At 41.3% G+C, this 27,084-nt stretch overlaps 1 protein-coding gene across 3 annotated transcripts in view; it reads right to left on the bottom strand.

Annotated features, from left to right (window-relative positions):
- The window catches only part of KCTD1 (potassium channel tetramerization domain containing 1), a 174,116-nt gene that overhangs the window by 10,718 nt on the left and 136,314 nt on the right, over positions 1-27,084 (bottom strand). For all 3 annotated transcript variants that reach the window (XM_081078324.1, XM_081078325.1, XM_081078323.1), the window contains exon 3: positions 11,851-11,995. In XM_081078324.1, the coding sequence (XP_080934450.1) occupies positions 11,851-11,995 (145 nt within the window). The remainder of the gene's footprint in view (positions 1-11,850; positions 11,996-27,084) is intronic.

Genomic DNA, 27,084 nt, shown 5'->3' with positions numbered 1-27,084 from the left:
TTTGGGGGCCATTATTTTGCCTACCACACAGCATAAGGCTATATTAGCTTTCTTGGCAGTGCCATTACTCTGTTCACATTTTGCTTACAGTGAAATCCCTATGCCTTTTTCACAAGAGCTGCTCTTGAGCTAGGTCTTCCTCATTCAGAATTTGTGAAAAATTTTAAATCCTCTTATTATTTATCCCTCTTTGAATTGCATACTGTAGGTTCTGAATTGGTTCCAATGTACTGAGAAAATATGGATGCCCTTTCTCAACGTTCCAGGTCTCCCTCTCATTTTTGTGTCGTTTCCAACTAGGTGTCCTGTTTCTATACATGAATCATTTCTTAGAGGACTGAGAGGACAGGCTTTTGGTCAGGTTGATGCTCAGGTAATAAATCATGACTCCGGCTTTTGACTGTTCAAGCAGTTATAAAACCTGTAAGTCTAAGATCATCCAGCCCATAATTGTGGCCTTTGCCAGAGTTTTGTTGAAATACCATGTGTTTGGGTGGGACTCCTGAGGGGGAAGGCTGCAGGTGTGAGAGGCCCAAGTCTCCAAATGGCCTAGATAGTCTCCTTGACTATTTAGGGCTCTAGTCTCCTTATCTGTAAAGTGTATTAAAGTTGCTGCCAGCCCTGATATTCTGTGAGTCTAGTCTACGACAATCCCTGATCTACCAGTTTGTCTAGCATAATAACCCAAAGGCACTGAGGCTACCAAGTCCCTTTATGCTGACTCTGAATCTTCACTACCTTTTGGTTTCCTCTGAGTTCACAAACCACGTATGTAATAATACACTTGGAAATCTCACTATGGACTGACAGAGTACCTCTCTACGTAATGGTCATAGTCATCATTATGTTCTCTTGGAACACTAGAGAAACACTGGCCCTTATTAGACGTTTGGCCCCGCTCAGTGATTTCTCAAGGACTCTGTAGTGTTATTAAAGTGAAGGTTTAAAAAGGCTCCCCCAAAGGTCATCTGTCACCTGGGACGTAATCTCATGGGCATGGAAGTACTTCAAGTCACCAGGCGTTCGTTCTTTTACTCTCCTGACTACATGGGCTCCATTTCTTTACCACACTGTTCTGTCTAGTCTACGCTGGGGGGAGCGGACGCTGGAGAACAGCTGAGCACATGGGTTTCACTCCTCCATCAGCTTCTGGCGCTGAATTGCCTCCAAGAGTCGGCCAGCCCTAGAACTAAAAAGGTTCCCTTTTGTTGTTGTTACCATTTTCTGCACGGTTAAGTGCATGCTGGCCATTCATTTTCCTGGCAGCCTCCTTTGTATTTGTCTTTCTCCATTTCCCAAGTACGCTTCCAACCTCGGCTTCTCCAAGTACCTGCAGAGCAAACTCAGCCCCAAGGCTGCTTTCTTTAGAAACCTCATCCTCCTTTCCTTACTCAATCAGGATCATTTCACTTTATTATCTAAATCCCATATTTTTTAGGGTTTATCATGTTTCCTTTCAGATTTTCTAGTCTTGTGCTCATTTCCTTCTGGTCTCTGAATCTTTTGAAATCTTTCCTCAAGACTCTGTTCTTATCTGACAATGCCCACCATTCTTTTCTTTGGTTTTTATAAACGCTAGCCGACTCATTCTTTTATGCGCAAGGTACGAAGTGGAAATGGGCAGGAGTTTATGGGGCAGCAGCAGGTTCTGCCCCAGTTCTTCTTTTAAAGGAAATGAATCCAAAGCATCCACGTTTGCTTTCAGCAAAGCAACTCCAGAATGTTCTAAATGCCACTCTTCTCTGCTCCCATACCAATTTTATCTTCTCTAATTAAGAAACCATCATCCATATTTCTTGCTTAGCCTCATATCTAGTTAAAGGGAAATAGGTTATTCACAGACCTATTACGTATCATGGTTAAATAATTTTAAAATCTTAGAGTATATATTTTAAAAATAATTATTCTTTGGGAATTTACAATAGTTTTTCAAGGCAGGAAGGTCAAGATCTCATTTTAGAGATGAATAAACTGAGCTTCCCTAAGACTCTGGAGACAGGTATATGGAACAAGAAGGTAAATATGAGTGGACTTCAAAAATGCAAATGGGCCATGTTTCAAAAGCTTATTTCTTGATTAAATTTTGGAATTCAGAAAACATTTTCCCTAGAGGGAGCAAAGTGATATATACAGTGGATTGGTTTCCTGTGGCTGCTGTAAGAAATGACCACAAATTGGTGGCTTAAAACAACACAGATTTATTCTCTCACATTTCTGGAGGTCAGAAGTCTGTAATGGGTCTATTTAGCACGGGGCTAAAATAAGGTGTCAGCAGGGCTGCCTTCCTTCTTGAGGTTCTAGGGAGAATTGGTTTCCTTGTCTTCTTCAGCTTCCAGAGGCTGCCCACACTCCTCGGTTTGTGGACAGCAATCACAGCACTTCCTTCATCACTTCTCTGACTCTGGCCCTCCTGCCTCCTTCTTTCACTTATAAAGACCCCTATGATTCCCTGGGTCCACCTGGATGATCCAGGATACTCTCCCATCTCAAGACCCTTAATCACATCAGCAAGGTCTCTTTTGCCACAAGATAATATAGTCATAGGTTCTGGGGATTAGGATATAGACACCTTTGGGGCATAATTCAACTTACAACACACAGGTGCTAGTTCCACAAAACAGTTCAAAGGCTTATTTAACTCCTAATGTACTTGAAGTTTTACATAGTAGTTGACAGGTTCTCATACTCAAAAGGCAACTCAACCTCTCAGTCTTTTTAAGATTCCATGCCGGGCACTGTGGGCGCAAAGCAGGGTTCTTCTATGGGGAATGCTTCAATTCCTCCCAAGGGCTCTAGAAGCTATTCTCCTATCCCTGCTGGGGACAGTGGGGTCCTGCTCCTGGCCCTCTTGGCAGTGCTTGCATGCCCAGAAGGCAGGCTATGTATAGATCAGGGTACCCGCCAAGTAGACGTGCCAAGAAAAGGAGGGGTAATGCAAATATTTTATATTTTACATGTCAAACATAGCACACAAGTAGTGGTCATCTTAAGAAAGAAAAAAAGAAAAAATAACAACAACAAAAACACAAAGCAGAACTCTGCAGGACTTACTTCCCTGTAAAGATTGTTTTTTGAGCTGGAGGTGGCCACAATAGTTTTTCCAGTGTTCACCTATCCAGTGGCACCCACTTCCAGCTTTTCCTGTCTACTCTTGTTTTTCTGGGGGCAAGGATACCCAGCCTCAGATTTATCCTGATGGCTATTAAAGGAAACAGAAAAGGGGCAGTGTCTTTTCTCTACCCAGGCACGATCTCCACCCCCGACCTTCCAAATCTCAGAGAAAGATTAAAGTATACATAGGTGATAATGACCAGGTGCTGATGGCAGAGCTGAAGGCAGATTCATCTGCATTTTGAAGCCATACCCTGGCTTAGCAAGTTACCTAGACACTACGCTGCAGGAGTGAGACCTGATGTGTAGAGTGTGGCCAGGGCAGGGGCTAGAGATGCTGGGTCTGGGGGAGCTGGGGGGGCTGGGGCTGGCTGCCTTGCCCGCCTCCCAGTCTTCTTTCTTGGTTCCTGCAGCTGGTCCTGCCTCTGAGGGAGTAACCTTGGGAGAGGGAGAGAACTGGGCCTGGATAGGAATACTAAGAGTAACAGTCTCTGTACCAGGGATGCAAATTTTACGTGGCAGCAGCTGAGAGTATGGGCTGGAGCAGACGTTCTAAGTGGGTACTCTCTCAGGTACTGGAGAAGAACGAACTTCTTGCGGGTCCACCCAACTCATCACTCTGCCTTCTCTGAGAAGGTCTGAACTTCAGGAGTGGGTACTTAGAAGCCATGTCTGTGTTGCCACAGATGATTGGCTAAAGCATAAGCATCAGAGCCAAACTGAACCAATCATATGGTCTCTCTGTAAAACCAAGGAAGGGAAAAGAGACCCTGGCATGGTTGGCGCACAGCCAAATTAAGGGCAGTGCTCTAGAAACCCACAAAGTCTCATGACAGATCTTCAGAGTTCCACCTGAGAGATCTCTCCCACTAGTTCGATGAGATAAACTAGTATCCTTCCCATAAATATTTTCTTCCTTTTTTCCTTAAGCTAGACTACTGGGCTTCAGCTGGAAGTGATTTTGACCCTAGAGGACCCCTAGAGGACATTGAGTATCTGGAGACATTCTTGGTTGTCATAACTAGGAAGGGGAGTGCTACTGGCACCTAGTGGGTAGAGGCCAGGGATGCTGCCCGATAGCCTACAACGCACAGCACAGCCACAAAGAATTTAAATTCTACCACAAAGAATGATTTGGCTCAAGATGTTAGTAGTACAAGCTGAGAACCTCTGAGCTTGACAGAGATCATTTTTGATGCACCCTAAGTAAGCCAGCCTGATCAAATGGTTGTGGTGTCATTAACGGAGATTCAACCACATGTATCTGCAAATGTGATGTAATATGAAGTACACAATATCACTTCTCCCCAAGATGTTTCACCCCAACAAGTTTTTATATATAACTTACAGTTTACAGGACATAAGGGGGTCGAGTAATGGGCTGAAGTGCATATGACAAGGCCACCAGACAAATCCAGATGGTGGGACATTCTGTAGGACAACTGACCCAGTTTCTTTAGCAAGTTAGCATCACATGAAAAGGGACTATGGTAGATAATAAAAGGAAGGGACCTAACTGGATCCAATATGTGATCTTGGAGCAAATACCATCTTGGAAAAATCATCTGTAAAGGACATTTTGGGGTCAACAAGGGAAATTTGAATATGGTTGCAGTATTAAATGAAATGAAGTTTTACTAAAATGGAAAGGTAGAGATTATTGTCTAAAATAAGCATAGAAAATTCAGAAGGCTGTGTACTAACGTTTTGTCACTGACAATCTCTGAGCGGTGGGAATATGCTATTTAAACTATGTTTTCCTTGTCTATATTTTCAAATTTTCTACAATGTACATATACTTCTTCTATAATATTAAAAGTTATTTAGGGGCCGGCCCAATGGCTCAGGGGGTTAGAGCTCCGTGCTCCTAACTCCGAAGGCTGACGGTTCGATTCCCACATGGGCCAGTGGGCTCTCAGCCACAAGGTTGCCAGTTCAATTCCTCGAGTCCCGCAAAGGATGGTGGGCGGCGCCCCCCGCAACTAGCAACGGCAACTGGACCTGGAGCTGAGCTGCGCCCTCCACAACTAAGACTGAAAGGACACCAACTTGACTTGGAAAAAAGTCCTGGAAGTACACACTGTTCCCCAATAAAGTACTGTTCCCCTTCCCCAATAAAATCTTTTTTTTTTTAAGTTATTTAAAGATAGGTAATAGAATTTTAACTTAAGCCAGGAATAGGTAAGTTGGGGGCTGCCTGCCAGCAAATTTCTCTATAACTAGAAAGGGTGGGACATTCATCCAGAGACCACAAAAGATGTTAGCAACAGGGGGGGACACTTACCAAAGATGTTCAGAATAAAAGCTAGAGAGAGTTTTGTGGTTCTCCATCAAAAAGGGAAACAGAGGTCTGGACTCCTGGTGTTACTGGGAATTAGAACTGTGTGTGTGTGCATGCGTACATGCATAAGCAGAAAATAAAGCAACAATGAACAAATCAGTATAACTGGTGGGGAGGGGAAATTAAGGGAAGAGGGATAACACAGTCATATCCATAATAAAACATTGCAGAGAAGTTCTATAACAGCTTTATCTAGAGAACAGATTCCAACAGCTTTCAGTGGGTACAGAGCACAAGTGGCTGCCACTTAAGTAGTGTTCTGAAATACAAAATTCCCTAAATTTTGTATTTGTAAATGTCACATGGGCATCTAGCTCAGTCAGCACATTTGCAGAATGAGATTTTTAAGGGGCATGCAATTGCTCAATCCAGCATTGAACTGCTGGAGAGGAAAGCAGGTAATCGAGGAATGCTCTCCCTAGTAAATGTTGTAAAAGAAATCCTCTCCAAATGCCAAATGCTATGTCCCTTTCCCAAGGTCAGGAAATAAACTCCGATGAGGAAGAAAGAACCTATTATATTGTTCCGGGACAGGCAGACTAAGAGCTCACCTGTGCGCCCGTGTCTGTGATTCATACAGACTGGCTGCAGTTGGTGCAATTCTACCACCAGCCGCAAGGGCTGAACGGCCACCTCAGATTCCATTCTCCTGCTGCTCCCTCCTGCAGGTTCCAGAACACCCTGTAATTTATAACCTGTCACCCAGAGGTTTCGTGGGAAACATTTCAGGGCCCTGGGATACGTGAGTTTCACTTGACATGCTTTTTATCTTTTTCCCGAAGCATGGGCTACAGCTAAATCCTCAGACAAGTAAAGGGTGTGTTCTGTACTTAGAATTGATGAAGAGCAGGTCTCTCAGGTCTCTGGGATCCTAAGGGAGTAAGAAACGGTGACTGGGTGAGTCCTCAAGGGACTGTCCTCTGCAATCCACCACTGCTTAACTCCGGAAGTTCTTCCCTCCTCAGCATCTAACCTGAATGCTCTTGGAGGAAAAATAATGCCTGCCATATTTAAATGTATTTAAAATACCTAGTTCACTTTCTGGAACATAATACAATTAAACACAACTAAATACAACTAAAAGCTATTATCACTTCTCTAATTGTAATTTCCCACAAATTGTTTTGTATTCCCTGGAGTCTGCATCTCTTTTAATTGTGAGAATTATAAATTCATATATTACCCTGATAAGTAGCTTAAGATGATGATATTCTATACATACAAGTTTTATATTTTCCATTTAGTCCTATATGACTCTAAGTAGAAGTGAAGTGCCTTATATTTAGCTTCTGGTCTCCTATTATTCTTTTGATCCTTTTCTGCCGTGTTTAAAAATCACTTTTTCAGCCTCCTTTGCAGCTAGGGGAGGCTCAGTTCTGGCTAGAGCTATAAAGGGAAGTCTCCTTGGGATCTTCTGACAAGGACGAAGTATTATTGCCCCTATTACACACCCTGAATGAGGATATTATGCCTGGAGCTGTGGCAGTCACCTTATGACCTTGAGGTGACAAGCACGTGGCTAAAACATCCGCACGGAAACCAAAAAATCAGAGTTCTAGTCCTTGATAACATTACTGAGCAGATATCCCTGCCAACAACTACGGACCTCTGACTTCCTACGTGAGAAAAACAAATCTCCATTCGTTTAAGGCACTGTTGATCAACTATTCCAACACTTGTAGCTGAAAGCATTTGGAACTTACAGCTGGGTGTATAGTGTTAAACAACAGAGATGAGTAATTACAAATGTACTGTGTGTGACGACAGAGAATCAGGGGGATACAGGAAAACCTAAACTAGACTAGGCACAGGACGTCTTAGTAATGAATACAATGAGCCCTGAGTGACAAATAAAGGCCAGGGAAAGAGCATCAGGCAGACAGAACGGTCTGTTCTGAAGGGGGCAAAAAGATGATGTGTTTGAGAAACCACGAAGTCCTATAAGGCATATGTGTAGGTTAAGAGTCAAGTGAGGTAGGCAGGGGCCAGAGCCTTCTGGACCTTGTGGGCTCTCACAAGGATACGGTGCTTTCCTCCGTGAACACTGGGAAGCTCCTTATGAGTTTTAAGCAGGAGTGAGTCATGATGCACTATCGTTTTTAAAAAGTGTCTCTTGATGAGAGATGGGGTGGAAGATGGAGGAGGGGAAGAGGGAGGATGGTATGGCTATAAAGGGGCAACAGGAGGGATCTTTGTGGTGATGGAAATGTCCTGTGCTTCCACTGTATCAATGTTAATATCCTGGTTGTGATGTTGTACTGTAATTTTTCAAGATGTTACTATTGGCGGGAACTGGGTAACAGGAGCTCTCTGTTACTTCTTACAACTGCATGAGAATTTACAATGATCTCAAAATAAAAAGTTTAATGGAAAAAAGTGTCTCCCGGTTTCAACATGGAGAGTGGATGAGAGAGTCGAGGGACGGGAGACCAACTATGAAGCGACTCTAGGTCACCCACAGAGTGGCTGGGCCTTGGACTGGGAAGGTGTGATAAGGAGTGGATTGATTCAAGAAATATCCTGAAGGTACTATGGATAGTCTCACTGATGAACTGTATGTGGGAGGTGATGCATCTTTTACTGAGATAGGACACGAAGGAAAGGAGCAGGTTTCACGGTGGTGGCGGTGGGGAAGGGGAGGTGGGCATGGCCAGCTCATGTTTGGGCAGCATAATTTAAGTAGCCAATGAACTATCCAGGTGGAGATTCTGAGAGGGCATTTGGAAATGCAATCACCTGAAAACAGAAATAAAATTAAAATTTCCCTCCTTCACCCCCTTTTCCAACTCCACTATCTTCCTTCCAGGAAAACATGAGAGAGTAAGAAAAAGTTCACCGCCCCCTTGCCGCTATGTCACACCTTCAACCCTTCTCTCTCTACTCGCTTAATTGCTCTCCCACACAGGAAAAACTTCACGCCTGATTGGTGAACGCCTGTCATGGGTGGTGCCAGGTTTGATTAGTGGGGCTGAAGTCCGTGCCTCCATACAGCAGGCCCTCTCCAGACTTCTTCTTGTGCCCAGGGCAGGGCTCAGCCCTGTTCACCTTCATTTTGGGGTCAGTGTTTGTTTTCTAGAAGCAGTTCTGACTTTCTTCTTAGCCCTCTGTCCACCTGCAGCTAGTGTGTGAAGCGGTCTGCTGTCCTCAACTATGCAGCTGATCATCCAAGCAGCCTGGGGGCCTGCTGTCTAAGCCCGGCCAGCTAGCTTTCTCTGTGGTCCTGTCTGAGCATGTGTGTCCCCAGATTTAGACTGAGGGCTGGAGGAAGGAGACTTCACTTCGGCCTCTGCATAAGGTGCTTGCCAGATGGAATGGCATGAGGGGAAGGCCGGTTTGAAAATTGTCATGGAAAGAAAGAGTATATACAGTACAGTACATTAAAGATTATCCTCCAAAACCTTTTGGGAAGGCGCTATATTAGAAAGAGATTCTCAGTACGTTTTCCTTCCTGAGGTGGAAGCGATCGTCATTGATGAAACAGCTGACTTTCATCTAGGAGCCATGCTGCACAAACTAACTTCATATATCTTTAAATCCCGGAATCACGCCCAGCACCATTAGATGCACACTCTTTGAGAGGCTCTGGGACTTGCCATTGACTGGGGAGTAACAAGGTCTCAAATCTTCCTCAGGCGCATTCCACGGCTGCAGGGGACTGCACACACTGGTTGCAGTTATGACTCTTATTTCCCAGCCCAATGTATATAATTGTTTTCATGTAGATAAATGTGTACATGCCCTGTTGCTCAACAGTCTGAAGGAGAAGATGGATGAGAGGTCCCCTGAACCCCTTATTAATTTGGGGTCTATTCTTCTACATCTTTTTATGTTTATACGTACATATACATAATTTTTTACATAAATAGGCACATACAATACATATTGTGAACTTAACATTTTCACTGAACAACAAAATTTTGGTGATTCCCCCCCCACACACACATCAACAGACAGAGAACTACCACATTCTTTTAAAACAGTCCATAGTGTGGATATTCTGTATTTGTAAGCACCTGCCATTGTTGAACATTTTTTTTAAGTTCTGTTCAGTTTTTAGTGTTACAAATATGGCCACAATAAATATCCTATGCACCTATATCTTTGCATATATATGTGACTATTTCTAAAAGATAAATCAATAGACATGGCATTGATAGATCAAAGAGTATGTATGTTTGAAAACGTAAATACTACTGCTGAATTGCCCTCCAAAAATGTTTAATAATTTTCAACTCCCAACCACAATGGATATTCCCCAAGACTGTATATTATCAATTTCTTTAAAAAAATTTTGGACAATCTGTTGGATAAAAAGGAGTATCTCATTTAAGTTTTGTTTCTCTGATACTAGGAAGATTGAATATCTTTCCAAATGATTATAGGTGATTTCTATGTTTTTCTTTGGGAAATTCTTGCAGGTTGATTTTTAGGAGCTCTTTTATGATAGGCATTGATTTTCCATTGCAAATATTTTTCTAGTCTGACACATTGTTTATTTGCATATGGTATCTTTAATTCAAAAAGATATTTAAAGGATACCTTCTGGGTATTAAGTCTTGCTTAGGTAGGCCCTTTGTGCCTCAAAATTATATTTTTAGAAATTCCTTTATATATTTTCTAATACTTTTACAGCTTTAATTTTTATCCTTATTTCTGGAATATTTGTGAACTTGTGATATGAGATAGGGCTCTGGCTTTATAATTTCCCAAAATGTCTGGGCGCTAATTATCTCAGTGCCAATTTCTGGTTATTCTTTTCTCACCTTTAGAACATGTGAAATTCCTATACACACACACATCTGTCTCTGGACCCGGTTCTCCACTGGTCTATTTGTAAATTTTATTTTATTTTATTTTTCCCCTTCTTCTGCCTCCCCTCCAACCCATTCCAGTTCAAGTCGTTATTTCTTAGTCTAGTTGTGTAGGACACAGCTCCCTGGCCCATGCTGGTATTATGAGCCTTGCGCCACCGACCCTCCCCGCTGAGGCAGTCGGTTGGTTGACTGTCATCGGTTGGCTACTCACAGCAGCTCACGGCAGTCCTTGCCCGCTGCCGGCCACTCACACTGGCCACTGGCCGCTCATGGCCGCACATGGTAGCCCACGGCAGCACACTGCAGCCCGGGGCAGCACATGCCGACATCCGGCTGCTCACAGCAGCCCAGCTCCAGGGAGAGCCGTTGTTCACAGTCTTAGCTATAGAGGGCGCAGCTCACTGGCCCACGTAGGAATCCAACCAGAGACCTCGGCAAACCACGTGAGCCACTGGGCGGGCCCCTATTTGTAAATTTTAGCGCTGTCAGAATCAGACTTTTTTATTACTATAACTCCATAGTATGTTTTGACGTCCGGTAAGACACATCTATCGCTGCCCACCACTATTACAACTCCAATAATCTATTCAGCTATTCTTAAGCATTTTCCACTACACAAACTTTATAAATGGATCAAATTTCATTTTAAAAACAAATGATCAAATTTCATTTTAAAAATAAAATGCGTTTGCATTGAATATGTAGAGTAATTTTGGGACAGCTGACATCTTAACAATATTGAGGTTTCCTGTGCAGGTACACAGAATGTCCCTTCATTTATTCAATTCTTCTTTTATAACTGTAGGTAGACATTTGCAGTTTTCTTAACCAGGCTTTACATTTTTCTTGTTATGTTTATTCCTAGGTGTTAAGAGTTTTTGTTACTGCTGTGAATGGTATATTTTCCGTTATATCTTATTTTTCCATTATATCTTGCTATTCTATAGAAAAGCTATTGATGGTAATATACTGATCCTAAATTTAAATGCTTTAATGAGTTCTTTATTAGTTCTAATAGAATTTAGTTGATTCCTTAGAATTTTCTTTTTAAAGAAGTATTAACAGCTCCAAAGATTACATTTTTGCATATTCACTTTTAATATTAACACTTTCTATTTGCTCTTCTTATCTGATTCCATTGCCTCAACTTGCCAGCATAATGTGGGACTAACTTTAACATTTTTTACTAACTTGAAAGGGAACAATTCTAAAATTTTAGTGTAAGTATGTTTCCTTTAAATTTCTCGGAGGAAAAAAGTCTCTATTGAGCTAAGGAAGTTTTCTTTTATTCTCTACCTCACTAAGATGTGTCAGAAATAAGCTTTGGATTTAACCAACTTATTTTCAATGAATTAAAATGAATTGCAATTCAATTCTTTAACTAAAAAGCAGTGTTCTTGGGTAATATAAACCTTTAATGACCATGTACTCTATTTCATGAAGAAAGTATAATCAAGTCAGAGACCTCTGATGCCTCTCAAGTTGTTATATGTTAAAAATGTAAAACTAGAAATATTTTGAGGGGGAGCACATCAAAACAAATCATATATTTATGCTATTGGTAATTTAAAAAGAATCCCTCACCTTGAAATCATCAGGAATGAGGAGTTTTGATGTTCGTAGAAAATTCAAGATATATCTGAACATCTGTCCATCTCTGTCAATGAAATAGTGCTGTTTGAGACTGTCCAAAACAATGGGCTCTGTACCATCAAAAAGTCTTCCGATTCTGTGACAGAAAAGAGGGAACAGTGAAGACAATTAGAATCAATTGTTCGGCTACTAAAACTAAGAGCTACCATTTTGTGTTACTGTAAAAGGTAGCAGTTTCGAAAAGGGAAGGCAAAAAATCACCCCTTAAGTAGTTATAGTTCTTTGAGAAGTACTGGTCCCTGCTTGATAAATATCTCAGGACCAGACAACTCAAAATAGTCTTAGGCTTTCTCAAGTAAATTCTTTTATTCACAGTCTTTTACCTTTAATGTTCCTGTCATGATGATTATGGCTAAGTGCTGTCACTGTAATGGACGACCATGTCTTCCCCCTTGTGTTACTTAAAACAACCTTCTCTGTTATTTAAAAAATGTATTGCTCCAAAGTGTCTTTTAAATAGATTCTATGGAAAAAGCAATTTTGTTTTTAAGAAACCTGTTTTCTGAGCTTTTCCCACCCATGAATCCCAAACTTGCCAAATACAAATCAATGTCTATATGCTAACATCTACATTTAATTATAAAAAAGAATAAATGAAAATATCACTCGTCTAGGAGAGTATGTTTTCCATTAACAATATACAGTCTAGTTTCTTAGGTCTCAACAAAAATCATTTGCAACTGCAGGCATCATTATAAAAAATACATATTTGACCACCCCCAAAATATGACCTAGTTCTGGAATGTAAATGGCTATGCATAATTTTTAAAAACAGGAATCCATTTGTTTTTCCCATTTATAGAGTAAACATTTGAACAGTGTGCTACAGTTAAAGTATTTTGCATTCACTATCATTTATACCTTTAAGGAAGGCTGAACCTAGACACTTTAGTATATATTTAGTTAATAGAAAGTGGTTACATCTATACTATGAGCAAGTAAAGGGTTGGCTAATGACAAACAAATATCCTTTATCAAAAAATAGAATTTACACACTAGAAATCACTTCCTTTACCAAAAGGTGCCTTTTATTTTTCATTAACAGTGTAGGCAGGCAAATGGCTCCATTTTTTAAGGAAAAGGTTTTGCAGAACTCATAACAGCTGTATCTCTGATTTGGAACATCATTTTGTTGCTTTGAAGATGATTTTAAAATCATACATTTTCTAATCTTATGTAGAAATGGGACAGATGTAATGGTAAATCAGTAATTTCACCCCTCTTAAAATACAACAAACAAACAAATAAGAAAGCTGCTCCCTTCCCTCCCCAAAAGAAAGGTGTATGAATTTCTGTTTCAATAAAAACCTTTTAAAGATAATTAGAAAACTCCTGTCCTATGTTAAAGTAGTAAATGCAAAGAAGAAAGCAACTAATTATGGTCACATCACATTTCTAAAACTCAATATATTTTTCTCAGCTAATGTTTTAGTCCAACTTTCCATGAAGTGAGGTGATTAACCAGGGTGTGGATTGCAACCATCCTAGGATTGTTGCCCTGCATGCTACCTTGTCACTCATTTCTCATTAACACATCGATCAAATGGTAGGCTACAAACAAAAGAGACAGTGAAACTAAAATATACTTAGTCACTTATTTATAGTGTTTCCAGGATAGTTTGATGCACGATGGGAAAGAATGAGACTGGTTTGCCTGTTATTAAAACATTTTACTCCTCACTGTGAATAACATGATAAATTTACAGTTGACGGGTAAGAAAAGGCAGCTATATTTATTAAGTGCTTTCCAGGTAACTCGCACTATCCTAAGCACTTTATATATGTAGCAAAACCATTATTCTCCTTTTAAAGATGAAGAATAGGCTTAAAATGATGACTAACTTGTCCAACTAGTTAAGTAGCATTGGAGGATTTGTGCACAGTCTGTTTGATCTTAAAGGGGCCTCCTTACAATGATTGGTATGAAAAGAATTACCACTACCTAATGAAAGCTTTTGGTCTAGTTTTTATTTCTATCTTATATTTGTTCAGCAAGAGCCTTACAATGAAGCCCAAATGTATATACTGATTATTTTTGTGGCTTGAAATAAATTGGTATCAAGGACTACAAATCACTTTCGCAAAGAGATGAAAAGTAAATATTTTATTCTTAAACAAATCCTATGCTTTTTATACTGAAGTGCTCATTTCCAAAATCTAGATGGATGTACACTGGCACAAAGTGAGTGATTACTAAATCTCTGTGGAGTGAAGAAGTAGAGACTGAGCAGGGGGTGGAATGAGGCTCGGCCAGTTACCAGTTGTAACCTGGGTGAAATGAATTCTCTGTGTCTCCATTTCTTTTATACAATTGTGTTTGTTTTTTTAAAAATTGCACTAACTTATTCTCCGAGTTGGTGAGAAAATCAAATCAGGTCACGATATACTCAAAACCAGTACAGCAATGGAAGGTATCCCAAAATAGCAAACAAAAATGTCTATAAAACCAGTTTTTAGAAGGGTGCAGGCACTAAAAGGAACAGGATTTGAGGAGTAAAAGAGCAGTCTTGGCTGAAATGTCAAGACCTCTTAGGTCTTATTGTCATCGACCTAAGATGGGAGAGACATACCATTTGAATGGCTCAAATCCCAAAAAGACAAAACAAAACAAAAAAACTGCCTCTGGCAGATAGAGGAAATGTGGCATAGTTGCAATCAGAAGCACCTTTACCTCTGACTTAGACGAAATAGGAAAGGCTGCAAAGGAAAAAGCAGGAGGGAAATCTGAAAGGAGGCCCAGTGCGGGGACTGACTGGTGGCTACAGCCTCTGAATGAGGCGGTGGGAGAAATGGAGTCTCCAGGAGGAATCACTTGAGAAGCTGAGAAAAAAGACTGGACTCCACCAGGCAACTGAGAAACTCCAGTCGGACAGCGGTCCTGTGTGCGGAGCTGCGAGGGCCCGGAACCTGCAAGAGACCCTGGAACCTTGGCGGCGAGCTCGCACCAGCGGGGGAGGGAACTCTTGGCGGACCGGAAGGCCTGAGTGTGGCCGGAAGTCCCCGCAGGCTTCCTGCTCAGCCAGACACAGCGGCGTGGGTGACCCCGGGGCTGAGAGGGCAGGGGCTGCGACGAGAAGAGGGGACCGGCTTGGAAAGGAAGAGCCTGAGCACCTCGCCCGATGCACATTCCTGACCGAGGTGAAAGGCCTCTCAGAGAAGAAAGAGGCCCCCGTGTCTGAAGCAACCAAGGGATGGGAGTAATGAAAGTAAACACAGTGCTGCTCAGTTTTGCTAACTTTAAAGGGAATGAATCGTGAAAACAATGTGTAAAGGACAAGGCTCTGCCAACGGTCGTAAAATGGCGTCCCGGGGTGGGTGTTTGAGATTGGGCTGAATGTGCTGTTGAAACGCATTGTTTGGCTAAGCACATAAAGGGGAAAATCGACACAGGCAGTATTTCTTATGGACATATGAATGGAGTTACAAATCAAAACTGCTGTGATTTGTAAACTCTGGTGCCTGAAAACTATGTGGAACTGATTACAGTTTACTAACCTTAGAGAACATTCCTGTTTTTCAACTGACCAAGACCAAGCTGGCTCCAGATGATGTATCACTGCCGTGTTGTTGTTGTTTTTTTTTTTTAACACGCGTTGATGCAAGTGGCAATGCTCAGAAAACTTCCTTCCACAATTTTATCTTTTTTACATTTATCTTTTAACATTTTATTTTGGACATTTTCAAACTTATGCCAAAGCAGAGAAAATAATATAATGAACCCCCTGTTGTGTCCATCTAGCTTCAGAAGCTGTCAACTCTTCGCCAATCTTGTTTCACTTATACCTGGATGCCTCACTCTTCCCCCACTGGGATTTTTGAAGTAAATGCCAAACATGCTGTCATTTGATCTGTCAATATTTCATTGACTAATAGGATTACAAGGGTTCGTTAAAAATATGCATGCATTAACAGATATGGAAATAAAATACACGCCTGCTTTTTTTTTCTTTCTTCAAATTGGGGAATATTTGGGAACAGTCTGTTTCTCTTCTTTCAGTCTAGTTGTGGAGGGCGCAGCTCACTGGCCCATGTGGGAATCGAACCGGCAACCCTGTTGTTCAGAGCTTGCATTCTAACCAACTGAGCCATCCGGCCGCCCCTCCTCCTGCTTTTTAATATTAACATTCTGTTGATTACTCTTGTTTATAGAGCAAATAATGCAGGACCAATCTCCAAGGAAATTAATCTTCTTTTGGTAGAAAAATGAGTCTCGTTCCCCACTATGGCTCCTCCTCTCCCTGGCATTAAAGAATGGCCTTAAATGAAAGAGAGTACAGGGCTAGGACCTGATTTACCTGGCTTAGTATGAATCAGTCACTAAGAATTTATTTTTTCTTGTGCAGTCATTAATTTATAGAACCTGGTTTCTCTAATTTACTGTGACTCGGTTCCTTAAGAATTTCTCTTCCCTCCTTTATTGTGTAGTCATTCAGTTATTCAGTCATTCTTTTTGCCAGTATTCACTGAGCCTCACTATGTGAAATACAGGGGATGCAGCAGTAAATAAGCCACACTCCTCGCTTTCATGGAATTTAATAGTCTATGGGGTAGGAGTACAGATCAAGTGCAGTGAGATGGAGTATGTCACTGGGTGTATAGAGAGGGCTATGGGAGTACACAAGAAGTGCACCCAACTAAGTTTTGGGAAAGCAGGGAAGAAAGAAAAAGTTCACTAGAGACCTGAGAGACAAGCAGAAATTGGCCAAGTACAGGGGTGGGAGGTAAGGTTAGATAAGAAAGGAAAGGGGTAAGGAAGCTACAAAGGCTTGCAGCTGAGAAAAACCTGGCATGTGATTACTCTTCACTGGGGTGTAGAATCAGGCCCGCGTCTGAGGCTGGAGCAGCAAAAATCAAATCTTGAAGAGTTGCATAATTCAGGTCAATAAGTTTGGATTTGGTTTTGAGGGCCATGGGAACTGCAGTCAGGCTATGCCCTCGGCAATGTCAAGGAAAAGAGCAAATTTAGAAGTGAGAATTGAAATACTGTATCTGAAGTCACATCTCCTCACAGATGCAATTTGTGGCTTATCCAGATTGTTGTCTCCTTTGCCTTGTTTTTGACTGTGTCATTTGCATAGAGCAGTGGTTCTTAAACCTGGCTGCACAACTGAATCACCTGCTGGGCTTTTAAAAAACACGGATGCCTGCCACCAGATATTCTGAGGTCATGGCTGCGGCCCAGGCACCTATCTGCGCTTCTTAAAAAGCTCCTCACATAAATCTAACGAACATTTGAGTTGAGAACCAGTGCAAAGGAGGGTGAGCAGAGAGACTGACGAGGAGCAAGTCACTGTCGTCGACTCGAGATGCTTTCAGTTAGTCATTCTGTCACTTTGAACTGTCACAGCACTTCTTAAATAGCCCACCATCATTTTAGAAGCGAAGGATCTCCAGGACCACCTACTTTAGCCTCCCGTTTTACAAATGGAGAAGAAGACTTCCAAATATGTACTGCTCAAGAATGCACAGCTGACTAGACACTGAACTGGCTCTAAACTGGCTCTGCACCTTAGGGCAACTGCTCTAATGATAGTTACTATTTATTGAGTAGTATTATCTGCCAAAGAGTGAGCTGGCTATTTTATGGGCTTTATCTCATTTAATTCTTATAATGATCCTAGGAGGCGGCCATATTATTCCCATTTGACAGATGAGGAAATTGAAGCCCAGAATGGCTGTCACTTGGCTTAGGTTACAACCTAGGTCTTATGCTAAAGCCTGTATTCTTGACTATGAAATATATTACCTTTTCATTTACAATTTAAACACACACACACACACACACAAACAACAACAAAAAGATAACAACTGAATAACTTCCCTTGGGAAATGCACAATTTTTACTGTTCTGAAGAGTCTGCTAATAGTGTTGTGTGTTATCCCAAGAAAGTTTGTTTATTATCAACCTTGTAAAGAAACTACTTAATAGCTGGGATACAACAAGTTGAGGCACAGGGGCTTAGTGTAGTTGAGGTCTGGGTATACTGAGAAGATACCCTAAACTGAAATGAACCAAACACCCCAAGACTTTCAAACTGTTGGTACAACCTTGAAGGGGTATAATAAGGGATAGGAAAGTGAGGATTTTTAGTACAATGAAAACTTTTCTGAGAGGAATACACATGAGATTCCATCTCCATTTACCTTGCAGCTTTTGTGTTCTATTATGTGCTGTGTCCCTACATTTAATCCTGAAAAATCCCAGTGGGATTTGACACTTTACAGCTAAGGAAATTTAACTTAAAGAGGTTTCCAACCCTTCTGAGACACCACACACCCAATCCTCCCTGTGCTGTTTGGTGAACACAATGTCCTTGCCCACCCAGCACTATGGCAACTCTTGCCTCTGGTAAAGCAGGGCCTGTAACACAACCGCAGGCCCTGCTTTACCAGAGGCAAGAGTTAATTCTTTCCACTATCCAGAACTGGAAATTACACAGGCAGGGAGGTGGTAAGAGAAGGGCTCAGCTGCAGTGCCCGAGGGAGGGTGGAGAAGACCCACCCAGGGGTGGGGTGGAGAATGAAATGCCAAAGACAGACTAAGGGATAAAGATGGTGAGAAAAGGGCAGGACAATGGTTGTTGGGCCATTTCACCCGTTTGGCACTTGTTGGCCAAGACATACCTTTTTGCTTCACCTCTGGACTTTCAAGCCATGGAAAATATAGTTTGGACTTGAGGAAAACATTTAATATAGTTTCTGGTCCAGATTTATTTTGCTAAGCAATTCAGAGGCAACCTCTAAATTACCTTTTTAGCATCAGTTTTTGGGGATAGTTTTAAATTATAAAAGTAATACTTATTCATTGTTGAAAATTGGAAGAGTACATAGAATGAAGCAGCAAAACAGAAAAACAATCTTATAAGTCCAACAACCAGTAGAGCATTACTTAAACAAAAACATCCAATTTAAAGAGTATTTTTCTTTTGGATAATTTTGTTTTCAGAAGCAGCTATGACTTCATATTTTTTTCTGTCTAATCCAAGTTAGTAGATTCCCAATCAAGTTTTTGTCCTAATATTTGAAACCTAAGAAAAATGGCAAATGGGGTAGAGGCCTGGGTGAGGATGTGTATGTTTGTGCATGCACAGTTGTGTGTGGGGGTGGGTGTGTATGTGCATGTGCAGCTGTGTGTGGGGGTGGGTGTGTATGTGCATGTGCAGCTGTGTGTGGGGATAGGTGTGTATGTGTGCATGCACAGCTGTGTGTGTAGGGTGGGTGTGTATGTGTGCCTGAGCAGCTGTGTGTGGGGGTGGGTGGGTATGTGTGCATGAACAAGAGGTGTGTGGAGAGCTGTCACTGCAGGTGGGACATGAACTTAAATAGAAAAGCAGGGAAGAAAGGAGACAGGAATACAGGGGACAGCATTGCAACCAATGGGGACTTTTTCCTCTAAAGAGGAAAAGGAAACAAAGTAGGTAGACCAAAAGAGGACAGCTAGGTTGGTATCTGAAACTTTTTGAAATGTGAGGGTTCAACAATGTATTCTCTCTCTTTTTGCATATATTTTTAAATGCCCATCGTAAAACGTTTTTCTTTTTTTTTTAAAAAAAGGGAATGTTATGCTGGATGTTATTATAATGTAAAAGAATAAAAAGAAATCACCAGTCAACTTACTGTTTTAGAAGTCTGAATGATCATAAACAGCGTTTAATTTGCTTAAAGTATTATAACTGTTTAAAAGTCTTTATAATTCTTTATAATTTCCGCACTTGGGAAATTTCATCTATGTTTCATGAACACAGATAAAAATTAATTCAGAGCTTGTTACAGAGATGGATAGAAGTAATTTAAGAAAAGGGAGAACGTACCTTCTTAGTAAAAACAAACAAAATAAATTATATCTACTTATGGGGAAGTAATGTTTCCAGAACATGTTCCCTGAGGCGGCATCATTTTCTTAAATGATACACAGAACTGAGGAACGTAAGGGAGAAAGGAAAGGCAAGTTTAAAATGTAAGAGAAAGTCTGAAGAGCAAAGCCAACTCAGAAACTCAGCATTTTGGAGAACTGATCATGGATGGTGCAGGCAGAGCTCAAGGCCACTCCGGGGGCTGCTAATCCTCCAGGAAATCCATGAGTCTTACCCATGACTCTTTGGCTAGAAACATATTTTAAATTAGGAGAGTTACATTGTCTGTTTACTATAAACAATGTATTATTGTAATTAACCTGATTAAAAAAAACACCAGGATTTACATACGTAGGTTTTTTATTTCTACATTTATTGAATGCTTACCATGTTCCTGGTGCTCTGCCAGGCCTCTTAAAATGAGCACCACACAGTCCCACTGGGAGCCATGGAAGGGCAACAAGAGAGGGCCCTAAGCAGCCCTGAGGCAGGCAGGGAAGGCTTCCTGTAGGAGGCAATGCCTACGCAGGGCTTCAACAATCACTAGGTGTAAGGAGAAGGGCACAGAGGCTTGGAAAAGGGATTTCGACAAGAAAGAAAATGATGGGTGAGATCCCCATCAGCAAGTGAAGAGCATCACTCTCAAAGCGCTGCACTGAGCAGAGCCTCTAAGGGCACTATCGTTCACAAGAGTTTGGGCACAGTGCTTTCAGTCATGTCTTAGGAGTCCCTGGCACATTCAGCTCTAAAACTCCTAGACCTGGGTTTGAATCCTGGCTTTACCATCTTTAAGACTCAATCAGTTTGAGTTTTGACTTCTTCATCTGAGAAATGGGTAATACTAGCCCAAAGACTTCTTATGAGGAATAAATGACTGTAATAAAAAGCTACATCTACTGAGTGTTCACCACATGCAGGGCACAGTATTAAGACTTCCTAACAACACTGCCTGATAAATACTATCACCCCCATTTAATAGGTGAGGGTGCTGCAGCCAGCAATTCGCCGCGGAGGCCAGCCCAGAGTCACTCCCTTATTGCCCGCTCTGCTCCTCAGTAAAGCGCTGGGCCTGCTGGCATGGGCTCAGTAAACGCTGACCGATTTTCGCCCTCTGAAGAGTATGTGCTATGCTAAAACAGGGTCTTGACTGTATGTAGAATCCTGTCGTGCATCTGGAATTGGAGGAAAGCTTTTCAGATAACCTAGTCCTGCTTTCTGGTTGAACACGTGCCTGCTTAAAAATGACTTCTAGGGCAAAGGGCTATTTTTCTATGCTCAGTCCAGGATCAGACACCATCATAACCTCCCTTGGGAGCCCACTTTGGTATTTTCAGCTCCAGTGGTTTCTGTTTAGGTTTTGTCTTGCTTTCTGTTTGGGCAGGCAAGCATGCACATGTACACGAGCCTGCCCCCCACAACCTGCCCCCCACCCTCGCCCAATAGTCTGCTCTGTATCTGGAGGAATTTCTGTCACACTCCATTTTTCTCTTGATTTCAAACTCTAGAATATGCTTTTCATTAATAATTACTATTCGGAAAAAAGTTATAATAACTTTTTGTTATAATAATGTTATATAATCATGTTATAATTTTGTTGTAAAACGTTACAATAGCTAAGATTTTTTGAGTTTGTGTTAGGCATTCTGCTTCCTTTATGGATGATCTGATTTAATCCTGAAGACAACTATATAAAGTATTTACAGGTAACATTTTTTTCCCTCTAAGGAGGGCGCAGCTCACAGCGGCCCATGCGGGGATCGAACCAGGTATTAGCACTACACTCTAACCAACTGAGCTCACTGGCCACCCCTTACAGGTAACATTTTGAATTTACTGATGGAGAAGAAGGCACTGAGCCGTCAGGTAACTTGCCAAAGGTTGCTGAGCTATACAGACTCTCTTCCCCAAAGAGTGAGGGCCAGCCGATCCTCCACGCCATCCCTCACTCTCAGTGTCCATCTGTGCCAGAACGTCCCGCTCCTTTCCCGCCCTGGCACCTCCTGCCAATCTTTCTTCATCTTGCAGTTGCACTCCAGTTTTCTTGTTACATAAGCACACTCTTTTGCATGTGTTCCCAATGAATTGAATCTGTTTTTGAGTAATCGCTCTTATTCCTGGGCTTCTGAATATCAGCACTCCTACCTATTGAACTAGTGCATCCCTATCTGATGATATGTTCCCGATTCTTCCATCTGCACCATCCATCTCTCTACTACATGGTATGGACTCTTGGCCCATCCCTCATGATAACTGCTCTTCCAGTGGCCCCTCTCTCTCTGCCGTACTTTGACATTACTGGTGATAACAGCATGTGGAATGGAACCTAGCCCCATTTCCTTTGGTATTTACTATTCCAGACAGTTGGAATTCACTTACAATGTCATAACAGTCACTTCAAATAAAAGCATCATATTAATTATATGACAGTACAAGAGGACTATGGCAAAGCCACCTGTCTCAATTTTCAATTTATCAGTTTTTTCCTACTGGTAATGGGGCCAGCAAAACAGCAGTCTACAACGAAGTATTTAAATCTTTTGTTTAATACCTATAAGTGAAAAAACCTCAGGCTTAACACAGTGCTTAATAAAAAAGAAAGAACAAGAAAGATATAACTTACCTAGAGTCTAGGTAAATGCTCTTCAAAAACCTAACAGAAGATGTATGGAAGAAAATAAGTGAATCCACCCTGACTGCTTTCTACCCCTCCCCTTCATCCCCCCCCCCCCACACACATTACTGATACCATTCAAGGTGTTACAACAGCAACAGAGAATCATACAAATACTCACGAGTATGGAAAGGTAGTTGGATGAACGAAAAATGAATGAATTATTCTGTCACTGTATGACTTCAGAATGACTAGCTAGCTTAAGAATGCTTTCAGAAACTAGGTTTTACGATGACAAAGCCAAAGGGAGGAGATAATAGCCTCAGGACTGTGAGTTATACCTCCTTAGAAGAAGGAAAGAAAGCTGAACATTGGAGAAGAGTCATATTTATATGGCTTCAAAAGTACATAAACATCTTAAAGAATATATAAAATGTCCATACCACCCTTGTGTTTGGAAAAATGTCTAATTGCTTCTTCAAATCATGATGGATGATGTGCCTCGTTGGCTTGAGAAGCTAAAGATTTCTAATTTATGTCGAAAGACTGCTTAATTAAATTGTCACCAAATCAAAATGACATGTGCAAAATATTAAGTATATATCAGCTCATGATTCAAAGACAACATGCTTGGTGTGTGTGTGGTTGGGAAATAATGAAAGAGACTGCTGACAGCATTTTGCCTTTGGCAGCACCATGGCCAACAATACACTGTCGTAGGTGTGTGTCTTGTGTAACTGTCTACACCCTTCTGGGGCTCAGGCTCGGTTTATCATAGTGCAAGAATTTACCCAGAGGCACCAAGCCGGTCTCTAGACACACTGGGAGGTAGGTGTATCTATTGATATTTCTCCCATCCCTTTCAACAAAAAACCCAAACCAAGCCCTAACCTGCAAAACAGTTAAAGAAACAAAAGTTTCCCAGCTAATAATAAGAATTCTTCCTTTTTTTTCTATTCCTTTTAAGATGACCACATACATAAGTAGATAAGATTTAGTCGTCATTTGATATCATTATTTCCCATACTTATTATTCCTATAACTTTTCATTTGAAGTCCTGGGTGACAAATCCACTAAAATCAAATATCATCTTCCAAATAAATACTTTTGCTAAATTTTAAAATCTACATAAAAGATTACAAATGGGCTGGCTCTTCAAGAGTCTGACAGGACGTGTACTTGGAAATACAAACCGTATCGTCACTGTTTGGTTTTCTAATCATCTTGCCATGGTGAAGAACAGAGCTTTGTTCATATTTAACGTAATTCACTAGGTTTGCTTGGTTGTTACAACCTTATTCCAGTCTATTTTAATGTCTCCAACATTTTTCTCTGAATTCCACCTTTCATGCCATCTTGTTCCTTCTGCAATGTATCATCAAAATGGTGATGTTTTGATGAAATAGCTTCCTTAGGGCCCCTGAGATTGTGGATCAGTGGGATACACTACGAGATCCTTCTTTTTTTCTTTGATATTGACTGTTCGCACTGCTTTGAGACTAGAAGAATTTTCATTTTTTAGGTAAGCTCTAAAGCCAGCAGGGCTTTCTAAGCTGTTGCTTAAAAAAATCAATTTTCAGAGGAGTGGCAGGGGGCTAGCCAAGCCTAATGAGGCTGGGTGGGAGTTCCGGAATACAATTCAGCTCAAATCACGGAAACAAGTTTGGGCGAGCTCAGATTCACCTTTCAGTTATAAAGCTCCCTCAGCCTGGCAAGGTTTGCCACTGTTTGAAAGTTGTGGGTAGCTGTTATGCACAGTTGTAATTTATCTTCTGAATATGGGGAACACAATAACAAAAGTTGCACAAAAGTAAAAATAATCATTACCACCAAAAAAGATAAACAGCAATATCATTATGAAGCAAACTGACACATGACATTTATGTATCAACGGGAAGCCATTATCCAGTGACAGTGTGATTTCCACTGACACTGCATTCTGATTAGATTAAGACAGTCCAGCAACTAGCCAATATAATTGTGGATCTGAACTACAGCTTTTTAAAAAAACACTTTCTTTTGCAAATGGGATTGCCACCAGATTGGAGCTTCTGGGTGTCTGTCTGCCTTTGGAATATGAATACGTGAAATGCGCACACCTTGTAAGAGTACAACTGACTTCTCATCCTCCACCGCCTACCACACTCCCTCATTCTCCCACCAGGACCCCTCTGGGCACATTCGGAAGACCGGCAGGTAAAGCACTGCACACCTACTACTGTACACTCTTTGGGGACCAGTTATTGCTACTATGTATCTGCAGGCATCTTGAAAGTAATGTTCCAGGAGCTGGATATTGATAATTCATCTACTTAAGGCCATGAATCCTGCATTTGTAATGAAAAGGAACGGCATTTTAATGGGTTATTTATATAATAATAGACTGAACTGTCTGGCAGGAGTAGTGAACCGGACTTTTCTATGAACACACCTCAGGTTTCAGCAGAGGGCATTTGTGTGTTCAGTGGAGCCATAAGGTATCCTTCAGTGCGACTTTCTGAATTTTGTTGTAAGTTCTCAAAGTTCAAGTGCAAGTTACAGCATCATGGGTTTGGGGTGTGAATAAATGCTTCTTTTTGGAAGTTAAGGAGGGAAGTTTATTTTCTGCATTGGCTTAATAAAAAGAGATTCCCTCAACTTGAGAATAACTTGCACATTGTTTTATTACAGCAAGAATATACACAAAATGGACAGCTCACCGTGTCCTGAAACAGCGGTGCTTCCTTTCCGATATAAGATTTTATGTCTATACGCAGTAGATCATGGTGGTCTGGGGAGATGATATCAGAGCTATACAGTAAACGCAGCAGTAACATTGTGGGGTGTAATTTTCCTGCCCATGAAGTTCTCTACATGGCCAAAGTGCAGTTTGTCTTTTGGAAATTCATCTAAAATGTTTTAATGTTGGTCCTCATCCGCCATAAAGAAGCTCTTAAACAAAATGCTAAACCTGAATCAGCGTCTTAAGACTGACAGAAACTCCAGGGTTTGAGGGGCCAACGTTAATGAGATTTGCGAGTGGGGTTGTATGAAATAACAATGCCAATTTTAAGCCAGCCCTTTTGATGATATTGGTCTCAAGACCACAGTAAAGTGGAGCATATTTTTCACACACTTTACCTTGTAAGAGGTCACTCGAATCTTCTATAAAATACCTTACTAATTCACTTTTCAGACAAGTAAATAGAACATACAATTTATTATTATAAGAGTACTTCCTTATGTGATGAGAGGAAGCACGAAAATATGATTTAAAAAAAGAGCAAAGTGACCTTGGCCTTGCTGTATGACACTGTTTATCATGATAGATCAAAATGAGTACAGCAGTATTATTGTCCCAAGGGATAAGAAGCAAGCCACAATCAATAAGAAACGCTTTGCTGTAAGAACCTGTCCCCGCCACACCAACATACTGCATGTAGACAAATTTATGTTTCATCACCCTTCTCTGAAGATCTGATGACCAAACTCTGAGACGCAGGTGAATCGTCTGGTGTTAATGAAAGCTGCAGATTCCCCTCACATCCTGAGATACAGATCATGTAAATGGTGGATAGAGCTTAGGAATCTGCATTTTTAAAGCATTTCCAGATGACCCTGATATGGAGGGATTAGGGACTCGGTATGAAGGAAAACATTCTGAAGGCAAGTGTCACCATTCTGTTCACCTGTTCCCTTGGTGTCTGGGTTGTAACAGGATTAATTTATTCCCTTCTCCTTACTTTTTCCCTTCAGGGTAAACAGACTAGAAAATCCCCTTCTGGGCTCTGCCTTGAAGAAAAAAGGATGTAAATCTTTGTGGCCCAGATTGGACTAGGCCTGCCATTACATCCCAAGCTCATCCTAGCACCTGATGATTCGAAATGTTTGAGCTTCATGCTGCGTCAGCCCGATGGTGTCTGAGTTGTTCTAGGTCATAGCAAAACTCATTCAACTAAACTAAGCAAACTCATTCAACATTCAACAAATATTTATCAAGCATTTGCTGTGTGGCAGGTACAGAGTGCAAGGCATTAAAGACTATTGGTGGGTCTACTATTGTTTAAAAACCAAGGGGATGGCTTTAGAGAGCAAGTTTTACAAATGAAGTTTTAAAAATCTTTGTAATTTTTTTCTGATTGGTACATCCATTGTTTTGTGCACAAGTGTGAACCCTAAGATAGTTTGCTGCTTTGGTGAACACTTGGGTCTACAGTTCTGTTAGCAACAGGAGGGGAGGACCCAGCAGGTAGGGGGTGACTAAGGCATCAAGGAGCTCAGACACTCCCAATGTGGTGAGCAGCCCTCCCTATCCCAGTGTTACACAGGGTACCATTCCTCTTGGTGGGCTCAGCCTGCTAGGGCCAAAGCTGGTCATTGACTACTGTGCTAATGATTTTCTCTTCAAAGGTATAACCAAGCAGCCATCTGCAAGTGGCAAGGTCACTGGTCCAAAGCTAACTTTGTCTCTTGCTGTAGGCAGACTTTGTACCCTGGACACAGGAGGCTGCAAAGAACTTTCTGAAACCCACAGGCAAATAAGAACAAGGCTTTATCCCATTGCCCATTTAAGGCGGTGCTTTTCATACTTTTTAAAGTTATGACACACATAGAAAATGACAGCACTGTATTTGTAAGACATGGGGGAACAAGAGAAGGCTGCTTGTGGCCGGAGCTGACCAGCCTGGACGCACCAGGTACCTCAAGGGCTGAAGGGATAT

This window comes from Rhinolophus hipposideros, assembly GCF_964194185.1.
Source record: "Rhinolophus hipposideros genome assembly, chromosome: 17".
Taxonomy (NCBI): Eukaryota; Metazoa; Chordata; class Mammalia; order Chiroptera; family Rhinolophidae; genus Rhinolophus; species Rhinolophus hipposideros.
Note: the sequence above shows the minus strand (reverse complement) of the source record. Positions and strands in the feature narration are given on the sequence as shown.